The sequence below is a fragment of the Thermobia domestica genome, chromosome 2, assembly GCF_964235325.1.
Source record: "Thermobia domestica chromosome 2, izTheDome1.hap1.1, whole genome shotgun sequence".
Lineage (NCBI taxonomy): Eukaryota > Metazoa > Arthropoda > Insecta > Zygentoma > Lepismatidae > Thermobia > Thermobia domestica.
The window spans coordinates 370,791,679-370,819,333 of record NC_137455.1 but is presented as its reverse complement, the minus strand read 5'-3'; the positions used below and the strand labels follow the sequence as shown (position 1 = coordinate 370,819,333).

Genomic DNA, 27,655 nt, shown 5'->3' with positions numbered 1-27,655 from the left:
GATAGGTTTCCCGCGGCATCGAATATATGGCCATTTTTAAGACTGGCGGGAATTTTAAATCAAACACTGGACATTTCGAGTATAAGACACGCCTGAATTTTGGAGACAATTTTTCGAAGAAAAAAGTGCGTACGAGTAGTCCGTAAAATACGGTATCTAATTTTTTCTTTTAAATTCCTGAATATGCTGTCTATTTAAGGAGGACATGTAAGATTACTAATTTCACATTTTTCTCTGTTATTTATTTGATTCTGTTTTCTATTTTTGATTCTATTTTTGATTTACTAATTTGCACTATGACTTAAATTCACAGTTGATTCTGAAGAGTATTGCACTGACTACGACACAGCTCTATATCTTGCAAGTAAGTGTATGTTTTAAGAGGGAGATTCAGAAAATGTGTAATTACTCTTAAAAATAGCTTTCATATATACAGTATTTAACACTGCATAAAAATTACCAGTTTTACCAAAAGTTTTTCGAGTTATTCTACTCAAGTAAAGATAAAGGTGTTTGTTAAGTAAAGAAGACAAGATTTTTTTTTTTTTTTAGTAATAATTTAGACACAGAACTATTACTTTGAACCTACAAAGGCTTTATACTTGTGGTTCCAGAAAGAATTATGATTCCACAATGCTTTATTCAGATTTTCTATTATAATCATGAGAGGTTAACAAAAGGTGATTTTCGATTATTACGCAATAAAATAGTTTCTGCTCTAGTTACGGAATCAGTAACACATTTAAATATATACATGTATGCTCAATGAAATGCATCCTTTTTTTTCTAAAATATAATGTATGGAATAAGTCAGCAAAATGTATAAAATCCTGTGTAATATATGTTACAAGGTTTCAAAATTGTATCTATTATTATTACAAGAGCACCTAACTGTCTTAATATGGGTTATATCATTAAAATTATGTAGGTGCATGAGTGGATGATTCAAATTAACAAACAATTGGTTACTTACAATATATCCTGTCGTGAGGAAACTAAATACTCTCCAAACGTATCGAAGCAACAAGCTAGTTCTGTCTTCAATGGTAAGGTAACAAGGAAAAAAGTGGATGAAAAAAATATGGTATGGAAAAAGGAATACATGCCACCCGTCTTCAATGGTAAGGTATCAAGCATAAAAATGGATGAGAAAAATATGGTATGGAAAAAGGAATACATGCCACCCGTCTTCAATGGTAAGGTAACAAGGATTAAATGGATGATAAAAATATGGTATGGAAAAAGGAATACATGCCACCCGTCTTCAATGGTAAGATAACAAGGATAAAAATGGATGAGAAAAATATGGAATGGAAAAAGGAATACATGCCACCCGTCTTCAATGGTAAGGTAACAATGATAAAGATGGATAGAAAAATATGGTATGGAAAAAGGAATACATGCCACTCGTCTTCAATGGTAAGGTAACAAGGATAAAAATGGATAAGAAAAATATGGAATGGAAAAAGGAATACATGCCACCCGTCTTCAATGGTAAGGTAACAAGGATAAAAATGGATGAGAAAAATATGGTATGGAAAAAGGAATACATGCCACCCGTCTTCAATGGTAAGGTATCAAGCATAAAAATGGATGAGAAAAATATGGTATGGAAAAAGGAATACATGCCACCCGTCTTCAATGGTAAGGTAACAAGGATTAAATGGATGATAAAAATATGGTATGGAAAAAGGAATACATGCCACCCGTCTTCAATGGTAAGATAACAAGGATAAAAATGGATGAGAAAAATATGGTATGGAAAAAGGAATACATGCCACCCGTCTTCAATGGTAAGGTAACAAGGATAAAAATGGATGAGAAAAATATGGTATGGAAAAAGGAATACATGCCACCCGTCTTCAATGGTAAGGTAACAAGGATAAAAATGGATGAGAAAAATATGGTATGGAAAAAGGAATACATGCCACCCGTCTTCAATGGTAAAGTAACAAGGATAAAAATGGATGAGAAAAATATGGAATGGAAAAAGGAATACATGCCACCCGTCTTCAATGGTAAGGTAACAAGCATAAAAATGGATGAGAAAAATATGGTATGAAAAAAGGAATACATGCCACCCGTCTTCAATGGTAAGGTAACAAGGATAAAAATGGATGAGAAAAATATGGTATAGAAAAAGGAATACATGCCACTCGTCTTCAATGGTAAAGTAACAAGGTTAAAAATGGATGAGAAAAATATGGTATGGAAAAAGGAATACATGCCACCCGTCTTCAATGGTAAGGTAACAAGGATAAAAATGGATAAGAAAAATATGGTATGGAAAAAGGAATACATGCCACCCGTCTTCAATGGTAAGGTAACAAGGATAAAAATGGATGAGAAAAATATGGTATGGAAAAAGGAATACATGCCACCCGTCTTCAATGTAAGGTAACAAGGATAAAAATGGATGAGAAAGATATGGTATGGAAAAAGGAATACATGCCACCCGTCTTCAATGGTAAGGTAACAAGGATAAAAATGGATGAGAAAAATATGGTATGGAAAAAGGAATACATGCCACCCGTCTTCAATGGTAAGGTAACAAGGATAAAAATGGATGAGAAAAATATGGTATGGAAAAAGGAATACATGCCACCCGTCTTCAATGGTAAGGTAACAAGTTTAAAAATGGATGAGAAAAATATGATATGGAAAAAGGAATACATGCCACCACATAATTATAACGCCAGAGAAAACACAACGAGCAGAGTTGAAAGAAAAAATGAAATGAAATCTTTGAGTTTTACGTCCCACGCTTATGCCGGTGAGGCTAAAGGAGACGGTGATGATGAGTAATGAATGAAATGGTGGAATGAAGAAAGTGGGAGGAAACGGGAGAATTCCGAGGAAACCCACGTACACGGTTTTTGTTCACCACAAAGTTCACTTGGCGGGGGCTGGGATCGAACCCGGGACTCCAAGCATCAGAGGTGAACACTCTACCACTGAGCTACCGCGGCCTCAGAGTCGAAAGAAGCACGATGTCTATGCTACGTCACTAATGTCAGATCCAAATTATACATCAAAGGTAGGTACTCAGATTTTATCAATGTTGTCTGAATCTAGATTTAAAGTCTGTTTATATTTATAAATAATTTAAATATAAATAAATTCATAAATATATATGATTAAATATAAGTAAAAATAATTTCATAAAAATTAACCGACTTTAAATCTGGATTCAGGCAATATTGATAAAATCTGAGTACCTACCTTTGATGTATATTTAGGATCTGACAATAGTGACGTAGCATAGATATCGTGCTTCTTTCAACTTAGCTCTTTCTTTCTTTCGTTCACTATGCTCTGCTCGTTGTTTTTAATATTCATCTCTCACGTTATATTTATTTGGTGGTATGTATTCCTTTTTCCATACCGTATTTCTCTCATCCATTTTTATTTTTGTTCATTCAAGACGGAACTAGCTTGTTGTTTCGATACGTTTCGAGAATTTTTAGTTTTTCTAGGGGAGGATATATTGGTAAGTGAGTAATTTTTTGTTAATGGGTTATATCGTGTTTAAGTGAAAAAATGTTCTGTAATCAATCAAATGTGAAATGAGGTAAAATACCTCCTGATATTTCTTATAGATCAATAATGTATTTCTGTTAACATTTACCACAAAAATTGCTTAAACAAGATTTTTTTCCTGTTAAAGGTGGGATTCCATTTAATATTGCACTCACTGTAATGTGTGGAATCATAGTGCTTATAACGACCATGGATGTAAACGTTACAAGTTATTTGTTCCCGAAAGCTGAATGCGATTTTGAACTTAGCGGTGAACAACTGATTACTTTAGAGAAATACAGAAAGGCAGGTATGCAAAATTTTAAAGTAAGCTAACATGAGTGCAGTGTTGCCAGATTGGGCTACAAGTAGCGGATTGAGCAATTTTTCAAGTGCCCTCGCTATCAAAATTTTACATTGAAAGGACACGCTACTTTTTGGGTTACTTTTGATTATCTACAGGCTATAACTCTTCAGAATACGCTAATTTCATATTTTCATATATAAAATCACAAATTACACTGTTCAATAATGAAAATGTAACTTGAATAAAATCACCTAATTCTTATTGATTTTGCGGTGCTGATCACGAATGTGAAAGCGAAAATCGAACATTAGCTCTGGTTTTTGTTTTACATTCATGTCTAAAAAATAACGTTATAATAGTGAATATATTCGCTTTATTTGGGGTAAAAATGTCCCTGACCTGGCAACACTGAAGGAACTATACAAACGCTTTGTTTCTTCCTATTCCTTATCAGAGTTGTGTTCTGCTATTGTTCGAAATAACAACGCTATTGCAATATCAGAATTGTTTATGAGATTTTCAGCGCTGCATATAAAAAGACAGTTTTACAAGCATATTTTTGAACAGTTCCCCTGAGTTGCTTGGAATGACATTTTGAGTGCTTGAATATACGAAAATGCCGCGACATTGTGTGAATACAGCGGACAATTTCTGCTACGTGTATGGAGAAGTAACATGTTCTCCACAAAAGCAACATTTAACACCATTAATAAGAAAAGCTTATGAACTTTATTATGGTTATAAAATTGAAGACCAGGATAAGGCTTTGGCACCCCACATTGTTTGTAACACTTAAGCAAAATCTGAGAAACTGGATTAATGGGAAGAGACGTTCAATGCCATTTGCAGTGCCTATGATGTAGAGGGAGCCAAGCGACAACATCAAAGATTGTTACTTTTCTATGCTTCCTTCTGTCCAGAAGGGAATTTCCAGGAAGAAGAAGCGAACCTTGGTATATCCTAACATTCCTTCTGCAATGTGCCCAGTTCCACATGAAGAAGGACTACTTGTTCCTGACCCACCCAAAGAATATGACCTTCTGCCGATGATGATGAAGTTGTAGCTGCTGAACCAAGTACTTCGAACGACCCTGACTTTGTGGCAAATAACCTCCCAAGTGAACCACATAGACTCACTCAAGAAGAGCTAAGTGGTCTAATCAGGGATTTAGACCTACCAAAAAGCAAAGCAGAAATTTTAGAGTCACGATTACAACAATGGAATCTATTACAGGAAGTAAATGTTTCAGTGTATAGGATTAGGGAAAAGAAGTTTACCTCATTTTTTACTATGCATGACACACTTGTGGCATGTGTAGATATAAGTGGTATCATGAAGGCTCTCAAAATTAATTACGATCCTACAGAGTGGAGGCTTTTCATAGATTCGTCAAAGGTGAGTTTAAAGGCAGTGCTTTTACATATTGGAAATGAATTTCCTGTAATTCCAGCAGGTTATGCAGTTCATTTGAAAGAATCTTATGAAAATTTGAAACGTTTACTTCAAGCCATTAAATATTATGATTTGCAGTGGCTCATTTGTGGTGACCTCAAAGTGATAGCGCTGTTGTTAAGTATGCAGTTAGGGTATACAAAATATTGTTGCTTTATTTGTGAATGGGACAGTAGAGATCGTGCATCTCGGTATGGCAAAAGTGACTGGAGTACAAGAGAACCTCTTCAGCCAGGGGTGAAAAATGTGCAACATGAACCACTTGTAGGTCGTAAGCGAATTTTGCTTCCCTCGCTTTATATTAAATTAGGTCTCATGAAAAGTTTTATTAAGAGCATGAACCAAGAGGGTGAGGCCTATAAGTACTTAAGAGGAAAATTTCCTCGCTTAAGTGACGCCAAAGTTAAAGAAGGCGTCTTTATAGGCCCACAGATTCGACAGCTATTCAGAGATCGTCAGTTTGATGAAATTCTACAAGATGAGGAAGAAGCTGCGTGAGAAAGCTTGAAAAGTGTTTGTTCACAGTTCTTGGGAAGACACCGAGAACAAATTACAGAGAAATAATGGGTGAGTTATTGTTATGCTACGAGAGACTTGGTTGCAATATGTCTCTGAAACTACACTTTCTTCATTCCCATCTCGACTTTTTCCTGAGAATTGTGGAGTAGTAAGTGACGAACATGGTGAGCGTTTCCATCAAGACATTGCAGCCATGGAGAAGAGATATGAGGGTAAGTGGAGTTCTAACATGTTAGCAGACTACTGTTGGACTATTGCAAGGAACGCTCCAGATGTACTGTATAAAAGGCAGGCCAAGTGAAGACGCTCAAAATGAATTCAACAGGAAACTATTTTGTACAAGGGCTCTCACGAAACTTTTGCTTATATTGTGGTGTAGTTGTTAATTTGAAAATTTATATTATATTTTACTTTGCTTCTTTTGCAACTGTTGGATTTTGTCTGTTCTAATTGTGAATTTTTATTCAACTATAAAGAAATTAGGATTACTTCGTGCTGATTTTACTTGATGTAGCAAAAACATATTTGTACAAATTTGATCTACCACAATTTGAAACTCGTCATATAACATTGATTTGCGCATTTTAAAGTGTGGACGTACAAGGGTATAAAAGTTATGGGCTAGTGTATGTCTTAATTATATCCAAACTTATCACATTATGGTTAAATTAATGTAAAAATACTTAATCTCGATATTTACAACCACTTTGGTTAAATGTTTTCATAAATTTTAATACATTTGAAATATACTGATACTGTTGTACAAGGGTATATTTTTTTTTCATAACCAGAGTTAAGAATAGTGCACTTCTAGTACATTTTCTCATATTATGCTTAAATGAATGCAAAAATCATAAATTTTTAAACAATTTACATACTTTTGATCAAAATTTGTTGAACAGTGTTATTAGTTTTATATAATACATTAAAAGTTTTATTTGTTGAGTGTTCTATTCACAATGAATAATAGTTCTACTAAAAACTAACATGTTCGATACTAATTCAATTCTTGTTTTAGTTTTTTTTTTTTTTTTTTTTTTTTTAAATCTCCAGATCCAAGATAATACTAGACTTTTGTTAAGTTTGCGCTCTTGCATTATCACAGACCGTGTTGCTGTCTCAGTTAATGCCTAGGCCTAAACTATTGTACAGAAATGTATAAACGTGAACATCGTAAATTGAATTGTGTTACTGTATTATTCATATTGACATAATGAGTAAACTGGAGCTACAACAAAAACGTACTAAATTTATGGCTCCCAGATAATGAATGTAGCAAACGAATTAAAGAAGTAAAGAATAATAGCGGAAAAACATATTAATAAACGTTGTAAAGTATATTTCAGAGCACAAAAAACAGACTTCAGCAAATATGTCTCCTTCGAAATTAGAAAAGGTGTTTCCATTAAATCGATATATATATATATATATATATATATATATATATATATATATATATATATATATATTAGTAAATGTGTATAGCTGCAAAATAATTCAATTTTATGTTTGGGCTGCAAATAGTGGAAATCCACTACTTTTTGAGCATAATCTCGGTACTTTTTTAATCTTCAGATCTGGCAACACTACATGAATGATATGTTAAAATAGTATATCCAATAAGAGAGATTAACACGCGTGTGAAGGAACATGTTAGACAATCAAAAAAGTCACAAGAAGAAGGCATGTCGGGTTTAGCGCTTCATCTAAAACAACATTCACATAATATAAAACAGGTTAAGGTAATAGGTACAGCAAAATAAAAAAAAAAAAAAAAAACGGAAATTAAAGAATCGTTTTCTATTCATAAATACAAACCTGCATTGAACCTTGATACTGGCAACATTGATCGAACTTGGGTACCTACCTTTGATGCATACTTTAGATCTGGCAATAGTAACCTAGCATAGACACCGCGTTCTTTTTTATTCAGTTCATTCTTTTTTCTCACTCTGCTCTGTTCATCTCAGGATCTTTTTTGTACGTTACTTTTATATAGTGGTATGTATTCCTGGTTTTACTCCTTTTATCTCCTTTCCTTTTTAATCCTTTTTACCTTGCCACTAAGGAAGGAACCAGCTGAGAGTTCCGAAACGTCAAAATCTTTAAATTTTTCAAGGGAGGATTCATTGGTAAGTAGCCAATTTTTTGTTAATTTTGAATATCTCCTCCCCCCATGCGCTCATGTAATTATAATAATATATATTCAAACTTGGACTAACAATTTCAATTGTTTGTATGATTTTTAAAAACAAAGTAAGAAACGAAAAACATGAAATGAAAAATATACAGTGGAATAACTCTCTTCTTATTTCTTAATAAGAGCCTGTACTACAAGAATTTTGGTTGATTCACACTGTGCTTTTAAATATGCAAATAAATTAATTAGTTGAGCAGTAAGTGGAAGAATTGACCGAAGGACTCTTTCTTTGCAGGTCGAATTTATCCCTTATTCTTGAACGATCTCAACTCCACATAATATAACTAATAGATAAGCTTAAATTAATAAACTTATTGGTTTTACAAACACAGAAAAAATTACGAAAGCCAATATATACTAAAAAAAAATCATAGTATCACATTGTGTGAATGTACAAACTAACGCGTTGATGCTAAGTGATGTGTATGTGTGTATGCAACTTCCTTCGTTTTGTAATATTCCACATGCTGTCTCTATTTGATCCCAGTGAGTTAGACATAAGGTTTCTGCTATATTAGTAAATTGCCTAACTTGTGTGATTGCTGCTTGAAGTGTCGACCCTAAGTATGTCATTACACAGAATGAAATGAAATATGTCTTAGCAGAATATGAATTATTGGCGCAGATTGTCCACTATTGATGTGTACTTTTCTAAAATAATGAAAAGTCAACTCTGAAAGTCACAAAATATCGTGGACATTTTACTGAAATTAGTACAAAAAAGCGCAATGAGAAATTTATCCAAGTGTTCGCACACTTTTTTTTGGTGACATGATACTTAGTTCTTTGGAGCTCAAAGAGATCCTATCCTTTCCTTTCATCTGTGTCTGCTCGTTATTAATTACTTTCTCTAGAAGAATCTTTCTGCTCTTAAGGTTAGTATAAAGGGACAAGTTTTGCCGATAGATGTCACTACAGTCTTCGAATCTCCCCTATGTATTTTTTACCTTTCACGAAAATTTACAATTTTTCTTACAAAATTCAACCTACAGACTTCAAATTTTTAGAAAAGGAACTTCATAACCTATTAAAGGGAACAATCCGTGTCGATTTTTTATTTAGAATTTTCTTCATTGTTGAAGCAGTTCCACTGTTAAAGGTTTGGATATCCATTTCAACAATGAAGACATTTCAATAATGAAGAAAAATTTTAAATAAAAAATCGGCAAGGATTGTTCCCTTTAATAGGTTATGAAGTTCCTTTTCTAAAAATTTGAAGTCTGTAGGTTGAAATGTGTAAGAGAAATTGTGAATTTTCGTCAACGGTAAAAAATACATGTGAGAGATGTGAAGACTGTAGTGTCATCTCTCGGCAAAACTTGTTCCTTTAAACCAACCTTAATATAATTGTCTACCATTATTCAATAGAGACAAAGATGTACAGTATCTTGAACTTCCTATTCCAACGACGAACGAGTATCCTTCCAATGCTATAGCATTTTATTTGTATTTTAAGACAATATAATTATGATTCTTCGTTTCACATGTTCATTATGTACGTACAGGGGTAGATCTGTCACGTACATATTAATTTATCATAGTTAAATTGAAAAGCTTAAAATTTCAGTGCTAACGATGATAAAAACATAAACAAAAATCTTCTTAACGTTAGTTCCTCTTTTTCTCTGTTTCAGGGACAATCAGTGGCTGTCTTTTAATACCTTTATTTGCAGATTTTTGGGGCAGAAAACTGTTTCTTATACTAGCGATGTCTTGTGCTGCCATTATTTACGTTGTTGTTAGCTTCATTAACGATTATTCGTTATTTGTGATCTTCTCAGTTGTGCTTGATGCCTCGTAAGTATTTCCGTTGATTTTGGTTGTTTGTATACATTTATAAGTATATACGAGGAGAGGTTCCAGAAACCAAGGTTACAAGGCTGATATTTCTGGAGTTTCGTCTGTTAGAGAGGAATGAGGAGTGCCTGGTAATTTTAAGACATGGAGTTGACAACTATGCAGAGTTTCAATACCCGCTACCTACGGTGCTAGTTGTAGTGACTTGTTTGGAAAACAGGTCTTGCGAAGAAATCCGTTCAGTTATTCGATTTCTATGGGCGAAACATGTAACCAGGGCTGAAATTCACCGGCAGCTGGTAGTGGTTTACGAAGAGATTGTAATGTCTCGGTAGCAGGTCGCAGACTAATGTCGAAAGTTTCCGGCTGGTAGACGAGACGTCACCGACGGACCACTCAGAAAACCATTACACTGTTGAAGCAATTTCGCTGGGATATCATCGACCACAATCCCTACAGCCTCGACCTCGCTCCAAACGACTTTCAGCTGTTCCTACACGTGAAGGAGCACATAAGAAGGCCGTCGCTTCGCTTCAGACGAGGAGGTGAAACACTTCGTGACAACGTGGCTTAACACGGAAGGATTTTTACCAGGAGGGAATCTTCAAACTTATCCCACGATGCGACAAGTGTCTCAATCCATATGAAGACTATGGCGAAAAACAACGTAATGTATGTACTATTTGTTGGCTGTATTGGTTGTATGAAATAAGGCTTCACTGCGGGCTTTGTAACCTTACTTTCTGATCATCCCTCAAACATAGTTTCTGAGTTCAAGATTTTTGTTCTTCTGTTTGAGTTCAGAATATTAAACAAATTAAAATAGAACGTAACAAAGACAATATCCAGTTTTCTTATCTATTTGATTTTTTTTTCTTTTTTTTTTTTTGTGAAACAATAAATGCCAGAAAAAACAAGTTTTGAGAAAAGTAATAAAAACTACAGGGTCGTATCCAAAAGTAGTAGGACTATTTTTTTTTTTTTTTTTTAAATTATTGAACATTTTGGTACTGTCTTACTCTTCAGAGAGACTTCTTTGAACTTAATACTCTTCAAAATAAGCCCCTTAGGCATTCACACACTTCTGGTAGCGAGCCTTCCAGGTTGCGAAGGCCTTCTGGAAGTCGTCCTCCGGGATGCCGTTCAGCGCCCTCGTCGTCGCCGCTTGGACCGCTTCCACCGAGTCGAAACGATGCCCCTTGAGCTGCCTAGTACAAACTCCTTATGGACAATGCCACGACGGTCAAAAAATGGAATCAACATCGATTTCACTTTCGATTTCTATATTCTGGCCTTCTTTTTACGGGGTGATTGTGCGGCTCATGGTATCCTCCTTGTAGGCCTGCGTAAGCATGTCATTGGTTTCGGTCGCTGATTTTCCCAGTTTGACGCAAAACTTGATGGCGTACCGCTGCTCCAAATTTCGCTCCATCGCAACTGACGATGACGTGTCACAACAGGAGGTCACTAACACAGTGGCCCACAGTCAACTAACGCACGCAGGTGACTGCCGCCGGCCGACACCTGTTCCCAAGGCTCTCCTCCATAACATCCGGCCTTGCATCCGGCCCTTCCACATTGCTCCACGCGCGCGGGAAAAAAAATCAGTCCTACTACTTCTGGATACGACCCGGTATACTACACACTGCAGTTTATCCATAAACGTCTATTTATTTATAATATACCAAGTGTAGGCAACAGTTTGACAGATGTAGATATCTCACAAAATATGTATCTACGCGTAACAAACACAATATTGTTATCAATTACGTATCTGACAAAGCTTAACATGTGTCGTTTTACAAATAATTAAAAAAAAAATCATTTGTTGTTGCTATAGCTTATTACTGCAAAACACAAAATTATAAGATATCGATGTGATTCATTTTTACACATTTTGTAGCAGTACTATTGCAGAAATGTATATATTTGTGTACATTGAAAGCAAATGTAATTCTTATTAATATCTTTGATTACCTTTTTTTCTCTCTATTTCGTCTTTAGAATCGCTGGACTATATATTATTGTATGGGCATATTTAATTGAGTTTCAAATACCGAGAAATAGAGGCTTAGTATTCGTATGTGTTGCACTTTTTGGTTTATGTGGACTTGCAATAGTACCAGGTAATATAGAAATAGGTTGTTTTTTTTTCCGTTCCTAGTTTACTCATTCAACTTCAAGAAATATCAGTTTTAAATAAAGTATTAAATGTCGTTAGACATTCTTTTATATAATTGCAAGTCTACTTAGTGTTAAGGGGATAGCAAAGCTGGTTTAACAGACTTTAAACAAAATACGAGGTCCGTTCGAAAAGTAACCTCCGATTGGTTAAAAAAAGAAACACCAAAGTAAATAAGAATTTATTATATATACGAGGGTCGGCTGATAAGTTCTCGGCCCGACCTCCTTCCGAATGTACTACCCTGATGTAATTGATGTCATGTGAAATGTTGATTTTTTATATGTTCAAGTACAAAATTTCACGATTCTACCATGAACGGTTTTTATTTTACAGGTAATTGAATGAACCATGGCGGAGCCAGATGTCAAATTCACCAAAAAGGACTTGCGAGGTGTAATGAAGTTCATCCTGCAACAGAAGTCGCCCAAGGAAATCCATGGTTGCATGCTAGACACATTGGGTGCCCTTCATACTCCAGATCTTGCCCCTTCTGATTATTATCTGTTTCCAAAACTCAAAACAGCACTGAAAGGACAGAAATTTCACAGCGATGAAGAGGTGATAACAGCTGCGGAACAGTCTTTTGCAGACCTTGAGCTTTTTTTTTTTTTTTTTTTTTTTTTTTTTTTTTTTAAGTTGGAGAAGTTGTAGCATCGAAGTGCCAAGTGTGTTGACCTTCGAGGGGACTATGTTGAATAGCGTCACACTTTCATACTTTCATACCTCCAGCTCAAGCCCTTCTGGGTAGGGCCGAGAACTTATCAGCCCACCCTCGTACATCTGGAAACTACTTCTTTGCTCTATTTTCAACATAGTTTCCATAAACATTCAAGCACGTATCATATCTCTGCACTAGCTTAGAAAATCCATTGCATAAAAATTTCCCACCTGTAGCTTGAGCAGCTTGTGACCGCATCTTTCAGTTCCTCATCATCACCAAAGCGCTGAGTTACAAGCTACTTCGTCATATGCTCCGAGATTGTGAAACGTCAATTTTCACGAACTTTTCCATCAATTTTCTGAACTAGTTCATCAGTGACCACTCATGGCCTGCCACTCCTCTCTTCATCATGAATTTTTGTTCATCCACTTTTAAATGAATGAACCCATTCACGAACAACTCCTTCACTCATTACACTTGGTCCATACGCGGTACAAAGTTCCCGATAAATAGCTGCTGCCGTAAGAAAACGTATAACAGTTCGCATTCGCATTTGGCGGGGTTTTCTATTGCACAAATTTTGAAACGCTACAAAAGTGGAACTAGTGATCAACCTTCATTCTACCACGGCTGGATGCAGACTGATCTACCGCGCACATCTGTGCAAAGATAGTAGCGTTGCACCCACTAATTCACGCACAGTGACCAATCGGAGGTTACCTTCCGAACGAGCCTCGTATATGCTTGAGTCATTAAATATATTATTATTCTTGCTAATGCAATTTCTTTGTTTTGTATATAACATCGATATACTAAAAATATAGCAAGTATCGTTATACTTGTCCAATTATTGGGACAATAGAAAAATCCTGACTGAATATGAAACATCTGAAGTAAGTATTAATTAGATTTCCTTTGAAACTTAGGAAAATATGTACTTAAAATGGAGAGATATGTAAACCTGGTATCTCCGAATATTGAAGTAAGATAATATTAGTTAATCATTTATTCACAGTTTCGTCATTATCATAACTTAGATCGGTGCACGGTTTCCTGAAGTATTCACTTCATTTTTCCGACCGTTCTAACCCTTGCAGTCGCGTTCCCTGCTTCCGCCATAGTCTGCTTCATGCGTTCTTCACCTGGTGTACTTTTTATCCATTTTCCGCTTTAACACTTTCAGAGGCAATCTTTCTTCATTTAGTTCTTTAATATAGCCATATAATTTGAGCATATCTCTTATTATTTTGACTAGGTTTGTTCCTATATTCAGTCTTTCCTATCTTATTTCTATATTTCAGTTTGTGTTTTTTTGCTAACTTTCAATACACACTTCAACACTATCATTCTAATGTCACAATATTGCGAGCGGTGATGATATTTAATGGGAAACTAGCAAAAAGGCTAATACTTACTGCAAAAAAATAGCTGAATTTTCTTCTACATGTAAAGAGAAGCGCTTTCGAAAGAACCTACTTCCATCCTCAGCTTGCTTAAAATTTAAAAAGAATTTAAAAACATGAAGAAAAAGATGGAAAGGTAAAAAAAATGGTTAAACGGATTAAGAAATGTAAAATACAAATCTTCTGTCGAAAATTACTTTCAGACCTCCATGGGGATCTCAATAAGGAAATCCATCACCTCTGATGTATGGGGTCCTGGGTTCGATCCCAGCCCGCGCCAAGTGAACTTTGTGGTGGACAAACACCGTGTGCTTGGGTTTTCTCAGGTTTCTCCCGTTTCCTCCCACTCTCTTCATTCCACCATTTCATTCATTTCTCATAATCACCGTCTCTTTTAGTCTAGCCGGCATAACCGTGGGACGTAAAACTCAAATTTCATTTCATTTTTTCAACAAAGAAACCCAATATTAGAAATTAGACAAGCGAACGGTTTCCAAAAAATCTTTATTATTAAAATGATACCAACAGGTACAACAGGAGATTGTCGGCACCCACCATCAACCAATAGCCGGTGCTGCAACTGACAAATGGATTTGTGATCCTCTATTTCCATATTTCTCGGCAAAAATTAAGAAGATCCTGTAAAGACACCTCAAAATTTTAGAAGTTCCTCCTAAATCCATAGACAAATACATAAATTTTAAGGCATTTTATACTGACCCTCTACAAAGCAGTGGTGTTTATCGGGTGATATGTCAATTTGATAAAGAGTATATAGGAATATTTGCACTAGAATAAATAAACATGTCCGTACTTCAAAGTCTCAGAGTCCGCAACAGTTGTCTGGTCTAGCAACGGATCTTAGACACTATAACCATAACATCGCAGAGTCATGATTAATTGAAAAAGCAAAAACAGCAACGGAACGAAAAATCAAAGAATCCTATTACATCCATCAAGAGAAATCCATACTTAATTTAGATAAAGGAGAAATAAATATGATTTGGAGTAATCTTTTTACTATATATATTTTCGCCATCTAGAAAGCAAAAAAAGAAAACAGTAAACAACAGTGAACAATAACAGTGAGTACCTATTACTATGTGGTTAAATTTTGACAGAAGATTTGTGTTTTACATTTCTTAATCCTTTTAACCATTTTATTTTTTCTTTTCTTTTTTTTTTACCTTTCTATATTCTATTTTAGTTCATGTTTTTAAATTCTTTTTGAATTTTAAGCAAGCTGAGAATGGAAGTAGGTTCTTCCAAAAGCGCTTCTTTTTACATGTAGAAGAAAACTGCCATTTTCTGCTGTGAGTATTAGCAGCAGCGCCATTTCAGATTTGGCTTGGGGGTGGGGGCAAGACCCCTTGATATGAATAAAATTTCGCGTTTTTCACCGACTTACTACTATTCTATTGATAAAAATCTATATAAATCTCAAACTAGGGGGGCAAATGCCCCTCCCTTCCCCCCTAAATGACGCCCCTGAGTATTAGAATTTTTGTTTGTTTCTCATTGTTGTAATGTCTTTTATCACACTGTTGTTTCTTTGTTCTTTGTTCATATTTCTGATCAGTACATTTTATATGTATCAGACTACATGTAATATGTATAGCCCGATTATTTTTGGTGTACTTTTTAAGTTACATATGCTATACATGTAATGAAACGAATATATTTCAAGTTCAGATAATGTATTTACACCCTCAAAAATGCTAATTATCATTTTACTTATATGCAATTATTATTCCTGAATGCTCGTTGTACTTCTTACGTTAGCTTTCGGCTCTGCCCTAGATATTGTTCATCAAAGAAAAAACATTATTTTTATAGGAAGAAATATTATTTTTTAAAAAATAATAAAATAAAAAGTAAAAGAAACGGGCTCACTGGAGCAAAGCAGTGTAAAGAATACTTTGTCTTAGCTGCCAGTCACACGTTGAATGTTGGAGCGACAGTCTGTGAAATGGTGGGTTCTACTTGTGTATTCTCTTGTTCCGTAAATGAAGGTTGCCAGCTCATATTGATGTTTCTGTGTGAATATTGCATGCACTTTTAGTTCATTCTCTCCCATTCCTTGCTGAAGCAAACCCTATCTATGTTAAGCTTTCGACTTCCTCCGGAAAATAAACAAATTTTCACAAATAAGACTTTTCGATTTTATTTTGAATCGTTTTTCATCCTCCATAAACAATGCTTGTAGGAAAGAGCCAAAAGCTAGAAAGTACAAGGAACTTTCAGGAATCACAGTCGCATGTACGTAAAATAATACATTTCAGTTCCTCCCTTTTTTTAAAGATGCTCACTAACTACAAAAAATACACTAACAGAAATTAGTTCAGAAATGTAAGAGCCACATGTGAATGTGTAGATTACATTTGAGCCATAAAAGAAATATTAACTAGAATACTAGAGAGCGCAAATGAGACTAATATAAATAAATAAATACAATAAGACAGCATTTTCGAGATTTGGCAAACGATTTATTAGATAACCCACATATAATTCTAACCAGTTGAGAATGCTCCAAGAGCATTGCCAGAACAAATTAATTTTTCTTATTAATGTCTACAGGCTTTATACCAATTGTTCTATGTACTTTATTATTATACTCATTAAACAATTCTTGTAATATATCTATCCATTTTGAATTTACTTGAGTACTAAAGTTTTTCCACGTGTTTTCTTTAAGACTTCTGTTAAAACGTTTTACGATATTTTGTTTTACAAAGAAACATGCTCAAAATTGAAAACTTCGAAAACGTTATCTCTCTATGACTTACAAATCCTGAGATATGGCTCCTTAAATCCCCTGATAGCCAAACTTTTTTGACCAATATCTGGGGAATGGTGGCCAGTTGGCCAGTGGCCACCGGTTACTATTTGGTACCAAAATGTTCACCATCCTCACCATCACCATTGATCAACAACAATATGATCTTCTTGTGACTTACGGTTCCAGAGATATGGCTTCTTAAATCTCTTGAAATCTGAACTATTTTGGCCAATATCTCTGGAATGGTAAGTGACACGAAAATTCCATCACTTCTTTCAGATAGTTTGTGATGCTCTATAGAATAGGGGGCTCAAAATTGAAAAATTCGCAAATAGCAAACATACACACACACACGCACACAGACAGAGAATTCAGTAATGAACTTTTTAAGTCTGTTGAAAAGAATGGATGCTGCACAATTCAAAAATATGGACAGAAAGATAATTTTTAGAAGCTTTTTACATTTTCAGAAATAAACCGTCAATGAATAGAGTGCTATAAAAGTGTGGAGCCAAAACGGCTGCTGAAATTGGAAATATTCTACCATTTTAGATTGAAAGTTATTTAATTCGTTTAACTTTCCTCACTTTCCCCTATCTTCGTATCTTTATTTATAAAGGAGTTGGGCTATGGCCATGAACTTTTGATACACCGTCTATATCGCGAACAAATATGGCAGTTGGTATATTTCGTTTTTGACATCGGTACCTGACGGTAGAACTTTTAGAATCCCAAAACCTATCATCCTTAGATTACTTGGTACATATTCATGTCTATTGTTTATCTATATGTATAAATGAAAGTAACTATGTGACTTCGCACCGTTTGAACCACTCGACCAAATTCGATCATATTTTCAACTTATGGTCAGACCTGGGAGTGTTTCTATCATTTTACTCTCACGGTACAACGTAGGAGAGGGGGAGGAGGAGGAGATATATATATAAAAGTAAATAAAACTTAATAACTCTTGAACCACGAGACCAATCTCGATCAAACTTGCAACGTAGATGAGATTTGGACCTGGGATGGTTCTTTTCATTTCACTTTAACGGTGCAACTTACGGAAGGGGGAGGGAAGGGAGATATAGAAAAATACATGAAAATGAAAGTGACTACTGTTGAGACTTAATAACTCTTGAACCACTGGACCGAACTCTATCAAATTTTCAACATAGATGAGGCTTAAGCCTGAGAGTGTTTTTATTATTTCATTTTGACGGTACAACCTAGGGAGGGGGGGGGGGATATTTAAATGACCGAAGTTGACAGATATTAGTGTCGAATCCATAGTTTTCGGGGTCGCTGAAATGAAGAATGACATTTCCGATGCCGTTTAAATCCAAATTCAGCCCACAATAAAAATATTTAATTCTTACTGTCATTTTTACCAAGCACATGACACAAGGAGTTGTGCATTTAAAGTTTTTATTTTAACCCAGCGAAGCGGATAGTCACTGCTAGTTGTAAATATTGTAAATGTGAGAAGCAAATGACGTTCGGAAGGAAGAAGATTTATCATCTGGAGTTTCAAGACCATTGTTTCAGGAATAGTGGGATACTTTACATGTATATTATGTTTCATGTATTGTGTTACTTCTATGCGTTTCTTTAGTTTTTTGACGTATGTTGTGTTTATGTTTGTTCATTTGGAAATCCAATGTACGTAAAATTATGACGTGTATAGTATTGTACGTATGTTCCTTCATGTATCTTTATATATTTACTACATAGATATATTTGTAATTCTTTACTTTTTTTTTTATGGAAATAGGTCTTATTCTGCTTTTTAACCCGGGTACAAGAGGCTATACAAACTGGAAGGAATACAATATTAGTTTCTGGAGGTTTTCAATATTGCTGGGCGGTGTTCCATTTCTACTGTGTGCTATTTTAATGGCTTTCTTTCCGGAAAGTCCCAGCTACTTGTACAACAAGGGAAAAATGGAAAAATGCCTGCAAGTTTTAGAAAAAATGCATTCGGCCAATAAACAGTCGAAAAACGAAGTCTACCCGGTAATGTAATTAAATACAATAATTATTAGAGATTTATAATAATAGAGATAAAAGTTTTTTCACATACCCTACGCAAAAGTGTTGTATTGCATCCTTTGTTTTTTTCCCCAATATTTCCCTTGCTTGTGAAAAATCAAATTGGGAAGTAAATCACATACTAGCTATTTGGTCACTTTCTCATCAATATTCCACTGGATAAACTTCCTGAAATAACTGCAAAAATCATAGAGTTTCGTTGATGTATTATAAAATGCACATTTTCAGTCCTACTAAGAATAATAACGAATTCCACATTTAACATTTCGTTCATAGTAGTCAATCACTGTTGTTTATTCTGTGAAATATTGATGAGCAAGGGACCAAATAACCAGTATGTGATTCACTTCTCAATTTCATTTTTCAAAAGCTGTGACCTTCGGAAGAAGCTTGCAGTTCCTAAAGCAAGTGAAATATTGGAAGAAGGAAAAAAATAAAATACAACACTTTACACAAGGTATCTAAAAAAAACTTCTGTGTCTATTATTATACACAACTTGCGTAAACAATATGAAAACTAACGTATTAAGATTTTCCTTCTACTCACAGTTTTCTGTAATTGCTGAATTTTTACGGTTCCAAGCTTTCGACTCTCTCTTGGAGTCTTGCTTACGGAGGTTAAAAACAGGAAGAAAAGGAACAGAAACATCAAGGAATAAAAAGGAACGGACTTACCAAGAGGAAGAGCTGTCTATAAAAAAAAAAAAAAAAAAAAAAAAAAAAAAGTTTTCAAATGCGTCAGCTATCTGCAGATGATGTTGAAATAAACAAAAATATGCCAGAGTCAATTTGTGTATTTTTCCTGTTTTTTGCTAGAAGGTTGTCAATTCGCTATTTTTATTGTCATGCCAATGCTGTGAAAATTTTGTAATAACCGTGTCCCACTCGTCACAAAGCTATCCCTTGTCTAGATTTATTATTTTTTTTAATGAATAAATAAATTTTCAAAAAACCAGCCTCTCTACTTCATTTCTAGCTCTAAATAAAATTTTTGAATCTTTTACTCTCTGTTGCGTTTCTTTAAATGTTTCGATAAACCTGACACCGAATTTTTTGCTTCCGAATCTCTAATGTGTTCCTTTACTCGGACTTTTAAAACGATTTCGTTTTGCCTATATAACTCTCTTGGCAACTATATTTTATTTCGTAAATACCCGTTTGTCCATTGAGATCCGTGTAATAAGCTTCCATATTTTAGTTTCCTTCAACATCATCTTCAGATCACTGACGCACTTAACAATTTTTTTTTTCACAACACAGCTCTTTTCCTTAGTAAATCCGTTCCTTTTTATTCCTTGATATTTCTGTTCTTTTTCTTCCTGTTTTTAACCTCCGTGACCAAGACTCCAAGGGAGAGTCGAAATCTTGGAACCCTAAAGGTTCAGGAATTACAGAAGTTTGTAAATAGAATGATAGTTACAGTTCCTGAGCGTGGTTTTTGCAATATTAAGATTTTGTTTTATTGACTTATAATACGCTCTTTTAAAACCGTAACATTGAATTTCTTTCAGATATACAGATTAATTTTGCTGTTTAGTATTAAATATATTTGCACATTTATATTTCCTTTTAAAAAATCGCTATATTTACAGTCTACAAAAGTGTATTGCTGCCAGACGGCTTTTAGTTGTATGATGCGTGGTCAATACATTCAACTCTTCGATACAGCTCTTTTTCTGGTTTTCTAAATCGCAGTTCGTCTTCTCTTAATTCGAGTTGTTTGAGTTGTTTTGGGTCTTGATGCAATACCGAGTTATGAAGGGCGGGACCTACTTTTAACGTGGCATACGGACGATGATTTGGTCTTGAATTCGTTGCACAAACCATGCACTCACAGGATAAGCAGTTCCCTACCCTACTATATTGCCTCCAAGAGAGTGGATTATAGGACCAGGTCACCGGCTCCAAAACCTCTTTAATTCATGTAGCTCCTCACTTCTTCATGATGTTGAGTCAACACAAAAAAATTCTGCACGGCCACAGGGAGTGGAAATGCCCCCATGGCCCCTACAGCTCCGCCCATGGTTACAACCAATAAATATTTAACTACCTGTCACTCGTCATAAAATCATTAACCTCAAATATCTGTATAAACTTACACGTGGCCAACTCAGGTCTGAAACGCTACTCTCAGAATTGTATTTCCGAATTTCATTCAAACACGTAACACACATCTTTTGCATATAGTTCGACCTAGAATTTCAATAGTTCAACGTTCTTTATTACTAATAAAACTCCAACTGACCAAAGCAGTATACATATTTTTTAAGATTATATATTTGTGTTACAGTTTCGGCTATGTAACACAACCTTTCTCAGACACATTATGAAAGAAATATCCAATTTTGACAGCTTATATATAATCTGAATTAAAAAAAAAAAAAAAAAAAAAAAAACTTTTTAGAGCCAATTAAAAGTTTAAGTTTTGTAAAGAGAAAGTAGGCGTCTCTTGCATTCAGATTGTATATAAGCTGTCAAAATTTGATATTTCTTTCATAATGTGTCTGAGGAAGTTTATGTTACATAGCCGAAACTGTAACACACATATATAATTTTAAAATATATATACTGCTTTGGTCAGTTGGAGTTTTATTAGCTATCTTGAATTTTCCAAAGCTGCAATGAATAATTTACATATTTGTTCAACGTTTTCTGTTTTATAGGCTTTCTAAATTATACAACGAAATTTCACATACGCCCGTAGATTTATTTAATTCAGAAGCTGCATATAACTCTATGATAAACTCTAAAATTTATCCATTTTAGTGGATAAACTTTAATCAGCTATTCTTAATTAACCTTTCTTGTTATTACTTACATGTTGTTATTTTTTTTTTATTATTATTATTATTATTGTTATTATTATTATTGCATTACGTTATCATCTTTTAGATATTCCAGTTTAGACTGGCGTTCAGATGTGTCTAGAATTATGAATTACGTTCGTAAATAAAAATTTGGAATATTCTTTCTTTAGTCCTTCACATAATTTTGAAAAAAAGAAAAGTATGTCATGTACAGAGGTCAATCATTCTACTTTGACCAAATTCAGCATGATGCAAGTAGACTTTTAGTAAGCATGTGAAATATTTTTCTGTGCAGATATTTGATTCATGATTTTTTTTTTTCATCAAAGTTGGGATTTAGAATTAGGCAAACTTTCGAAATAAATTTCATTAAATGTTATTTACAACAAGAATTAGGGAAAAAGAAAAAAAAACAGATGGCAAAAATCTGTTGAAAGTTACTTTAGGTTATACTTATAGAAAAGACTTGCCAGAATGAATCAAAGACGAGTGTTCTCGATTATTTGAAAACTCACGACTATTTCTATATATTCATTATGTGTGAAATAATAGTCCATCAGATTACGTCAAATTCCACTCTTCGTTCTCATGTCACGTCGCAGCGATAGACCACACGTATTATCCACGAGAGAGAGAGAGATTGTCATAATCGGAGCTTTCAACTCGTCCTCAAATTCACAAACTCTGTGCATCGAAGTGAAGACCAAAGCCGGCCCTAGGCAATTTGGCGCCCCGTGCAATGGCATCATTTGCTGCCCTCCCCTTTGTCCAGAAAGAACAAATCTTAAAAGACACGATTTTAAGTATCCTACCCTATCATGAGCAACGAAGGGAAGTGAAAGGGCACTGGCACTCAGAAAGGCCTAAACACTACAAATACAATCTCGTTGTATCAGTTTTTCTCCTTTAAATAATAATCTATTATGTAAGTGAAATATAAAGCAAACACACCTACAGAAGAAAGATGATTAGCATTTTTATCGAATTCAATATCGAGCTTCAAGCTCAATATATCAGTTTGCAATTCCAGTGCAACTAGCTCTTTTATCTTTATTTTATTTTACTTTTTTTCTACATCTATTAAAAAATTTAAAAAGACCTGTATCCACCTTCAATGATAAGGAACTTATGTGTAACAAAGATAAAACTAATTTCCATACCAAAACTGTGATAACTAACTAAATGGAACAGGTGTTTGTTACTATTCGAGAATTGAGTTCTTGTATTTGACAATAATCAAGGAACTCATGCTGGGGTTTGTTTGACCATTTGCTTTAGCACTGTCCGTGTGACTTTAAACTAATGCGACCTAAACATGATTTATGAACGTAGTATTGAAATAGAAGGTCAGCTTTATTAAATTTAAAACTACCATAATCATGAAGTGTGTTTCCAACAAGAAATATTTATTTTAAGTAATAGCTCTACTTATGACAGATTTTGTCGCCCTGTACAAATGCACTTATTGTACATACGGTAGAGCCGGACCTGGTGAAGACCTCTCGAATATAAAAGAACGCAGCTCTTACAACTAAAGACATGAGCCAACAAATTAAATTTTGCTTTAAATTTATACTGTGGAAGAAGTAGCACAATTAAATTCTAAATAACATTATATATTCATCTGTTACCAAAATAGCACTATAGATAAGAGTACTGCACAGGAGGTTAATATGGTTGCTTCAGTATTCGATAAATCACGTCACTACATATTATAACTATACGGTTAGACCATAAAAGCTAACCTCAAAATCGTTAAAATCATTTCGACACTCGTGTCATGAAATCAGATGTTGCAATGTCGTTCAAGGTGCTACGTTATTTCCTCCAGTAGCAAACCTTCTAAATTTAAGACTTACTTGAATTTAGGGGTAAAAGCAATAACTTCGTATAAACTAGAGATTGACAGATTCCTACCTTCTTACACTGACATACTAACAGATTCCAACATCACAAATAAAATTCTGTGTATGGGTTCCGATAATAAATTACTTAATTCAATTAGTGCTATGATTCAGCAAATTAATACAAAAGAATATAAATAAACATGTTAACAAATAACAAAATTGAATGTTTAAATTGAAACAAACAGAGTAAATTAGGAAAGCAACAGAAACTTAAAGCGAGAATTTGTAGCAGACAGTTAAGGTCTGTTACACATATTTGAAATTCTTTCAAACTAACTAACCAACTCTATTGCCTCCGGAATCTGAAGATTCAATACCGCATTCACAAAGTTCTCCATTCACTTCTGTCCTTAGCCATCTGGAGACTTGTATTCCTATCGTGATGGTCTTCTTCCGATATTCTGGCTGAGCGGCCTTCTGACCCTCCTGGACTTAATGACTAACAATGTTAGGTAAATGGCATAAATTTGCAGTTCCTTCTTATGAAATTTTCGCCATTCCGTTTTTCCGTCCCTCTTGAGTCGAATATTTACCTCAGGATATTATTTTCAAATACTTTCAATCTGCATTCTTCCGTTAGATCTTGTTTAGTAACCTTACAGAACAACAGACTTAATTGACATTTCATACGTTTCAAATTTTACAACAGAAATCGTGAAGATAATAGAGTTAGACCTAAATAATAACACGTATTCACTTCTGTCCTTAGCCAACTGAATCCAGTATTTTTATTATTTCTTTGCACTTCTACACTCTGATATAGTACCCGTTCACTAAACGGTCTGTATCTAGTTAAACTATCAAGTCTTCCTGCATTCCAAGGTGGCGCCGTCGATCTGGATGCTTGTTAGTTGCTTTTCTGCCATTCAGTTTTTCCTCTTTTTCTTCGTGCCTTTTCATCTTCCCATTTATCTTGTAAATTATATTTTTATCACCTTCCTTAGTACTGTGCTTGTAGAATGTCTATAATGTATCTTATATCGTACAAATATGCTTATTCTACTAAGTCTGATCTCCAAGACTACATAAAATGAAAGAATGGATTATATTTTCTTAATAAAAAATACATCTGTTAGGAAAATAACACTACTCAACATTATTTTTCCTGTATCTTTGATGAAAACAGCAAATCTATGTTTTCGAGGGTGCTGAACACGAAAATGATCATAAAAATACAGGATTAGCTCTACTTTTTCAGATATTTCAACTTCTCAAATTTACCCTTAGCCTTTTAAATTAATGCGTATTTTTGAATGGAAACTTTTACTTAGACAAGTGTATCTTGGTCCATAACTGTAGCCGGATAATGTTTTATACCTAATTCGATTCGTCTTGGACCATGCCTTTATGTTTCATAACATTTATACTCATATAAAGTCCCTCGGGAAAGCAATGTTGCAGAAAATAGGGAAAAAATCCCATTATTTTAGGAAAAAAGATACTTTTTAAAAAATTGTGCTGGTAACACTGTTTTGATGGTGTATAAAAATATTGGAAAATATACACTAGGCTATCGACAATATATCCTGCAAGCATTGCAAAAATCTAACTAGCACGGCCTCATGCGAGATGAAAGTTGGTTTTTTCTATTCCGAAGACATTTCATGTTACACTGAAAGCTCACGTTTAATTCGAGAAATTGTAACAGGGTAATATTTTTTATACAGCTTTATGTTCGTCAGAAAGCTGGCTTAGATGTTCTATAACATTTATCCTCATATCAAACCCCTTAGAAAAGCAGTGTTGCAAAAAAGTTTTGCTACAATCCTTCCTTGGAGAGAGAAGGTTATAGTAAAAACGAAAAACTTGGTTTTCCCCTTAATACAACAATCTAGTTTGTAATGTCTCACTGTTCTGTATATGAAAAGCAAGTCTTTGGGAATTCTTGAATTTACAAACAAAAAGTATCGTAAATGCATTTTTTTAAAATGAATATATAGAAAAATGTAGAACAAACTCAAAATTTGCTTAATCATAGTAACATAATTTACTACTTATAATAAGTGAAATAAGAATAACAGTAATTTAAATAATACAGGGTGTATCAAAAAAAATTACAACTTTGAAAACTCATATTGATCTATTTGTTTATCTTATAAACATAGTTTTGGTGTTATTTTGTAGAAAAATACATTAAGTTATATATATATATATATATATATATATATATATATATATATATATATATATATATATATATATCAAGGGCGCCCATGTTGTGGTATCCAAGGGGGGGTAAATATAAGCGAGATTTCAAATATAGTTTCAAATTTTGCTGTAACTAATGTAAAAATTCTATTGGGCTTTCGATATTCCCAAGTACGATTTCCTCTTGGGGGGGGGGGGGGCGAGCGCCCCAGCTTGCCCCCCTGATGGACGCCCTTGATATATATATATATATATATATATATATATATATATATATATCTTATATTTAAAGAGGTTCAATGTGGCTTGCATTTGTGATGGGCACACATTCCATTTGAAGTCGATTTCTTGCCAAATCCGCTGCAGCATGGCAGGTGTGTCTTTTAATTGTTGCATCATTTGTAATTTGTATAGTTTGAGATACAACCGTTTTCTCAATACACGCCAAACTGTCATATGTGGGACGCTCAGCTGTCGAGAAGCACGCCGGGTTGACTTTGTAGTACTGTGCACAAAGCTTTGTCTCACTTGCTCTACAACGTCTTTAAACATATGGGGACGACCTGAAGATATGTTGTGCCTTACCGAACAACTAGTTGCAATAAATACTTCTTATGTCACTGATAAATAGTAGGCCTACTGGGAGGATCTTTACCATACTTTGTACGAAAATTACGTTGCACAATTGTCGCAGACTTGGATTCTTCAAAACAAAACACACAGCTAGCACGCTCGGGATCAATAAAGGCAGCCATCTTTGCTCTAACTGCCGCTAGCGCTTGCGGTGGCTTGTTTATGAACTAGTGTACTACGTGAGTCAAAACTTGATGTATTTTGCTATAAAATGATATCAAAACCGTGTCTGTAAGATAAATGAGTCAATCAATATGAGTTTTCAAAGTTGTGATGTCCTTTTGGATACACCCTTTATTTTAGATTGAAGTAAAGTTGAGAAAAATGTATATCAAGAAGCTTCTGATATCTATCAAAATGTATATCTAAAACAATTCTTTTTCAGGTGAAGAAAATACTTACGAACATGGAAATCGAAGAAGGAATTGGAGGACAATTTTACTGTAAACCAACAGTGTTCAGCTCTAGAAAGCCAATTAGTCCAATACCTTGTTTAGTGATTGCTATTATCGCTCAGTTCAGTTTAGCTTTTGGGTAAGTGTAATGATTTCCTTAGATTATTAATGGAGAGCAAGGTATTAAAATATCGGGTAGTTCTTCTATTCTCCATCAGATCTGCTGTATATATCACTCGACCGTTGTTGATCTTTAATAACATTTACAAAGCGCTAATTAACTATACCGACGAACTACGAGGGTCGTCCAGAAAGTAAAGAAAGTTTTGGTATGGTTAAATAAAAACAAAAGACATCAGCACAAAACCTTATTTACAAAGCCACAGGACGTTACTCTACTTTTCTATGTAATCCGCAATAGTTATCAAGACACTTGTTATAACGTAGGAATAGTTTTTCAGTGCCGATATTATACTCATTTGCTGGCAAAGATTTGAGTCAGGCTGTCACTGTTTGCTTGAGTTCCTCATTGTTTGCGAACTATTTTCCACCCAAAATTCCGTAAGTTTCGGGAATAAGTGAAAATCACTTGGTGCCAAGTCAGAGCTGTAAGCAGAATGACCAAAGATTTCCCATTTTAGACGTTGAAGTTCCTGGTGTGTTCGTGTTGATGCATGAGACCGGGCATTGTCATGGATCAACAACACTTTTGTCCAACAGCATTTTACGTCTCTTGTTTTGGATGGCGCGTCGAAGTTGTTGGAGAGTTTCGCAATATGCTTCTGAGTTTATTGTTGCTCCTCTTGGCATGAACTCCATACCTCACATTTGGCGAAATTTTTGATCGGTGCAGCCCTTTTGAATCGCTGCAAAAACAAGTAGTGTGATCG

General features: G+C 34.5%; 1 protein-coding gene across 2 annotated transcripts in view; it reads left to right on the top strand.

Moving 5' to 3' along the window:
- The window catches only part of LOC145679900 (synaptic vesicle glycoprotein 2B-like), a 60,423-nt gene that overhangs the window by 9,163 nt on the left and 23,605 nt on the right, over positions 1–27,655 (top strand). For both annotated transcript variants that reach the window (XM_081750412.1, XM_081750411.1), the window contains exons 3-8: positions 314–364; positions 3,668–3,829; positions 9,633–9,795; positions 11,800–11,921; positions 18,598–18,839; positions 26,756–26,904. In XM_081750412.1, the coding sequence (XP_081606538.1) occupies positions 314–364; positions 3,668–3,829; positions 9,633–9,795; positions 11,800–11,921; positions 18,598–18,839; positions 26,756–26,904 (889 nt within the window). The remainder of the gene's footprint in view (positions 1–313; positions 365–3,667; positions 3,830–9,632; positions 9,796–11,799; positions 11,922–18,597; positions 18,840–26,755; positions 26,905–27,655) is intronic.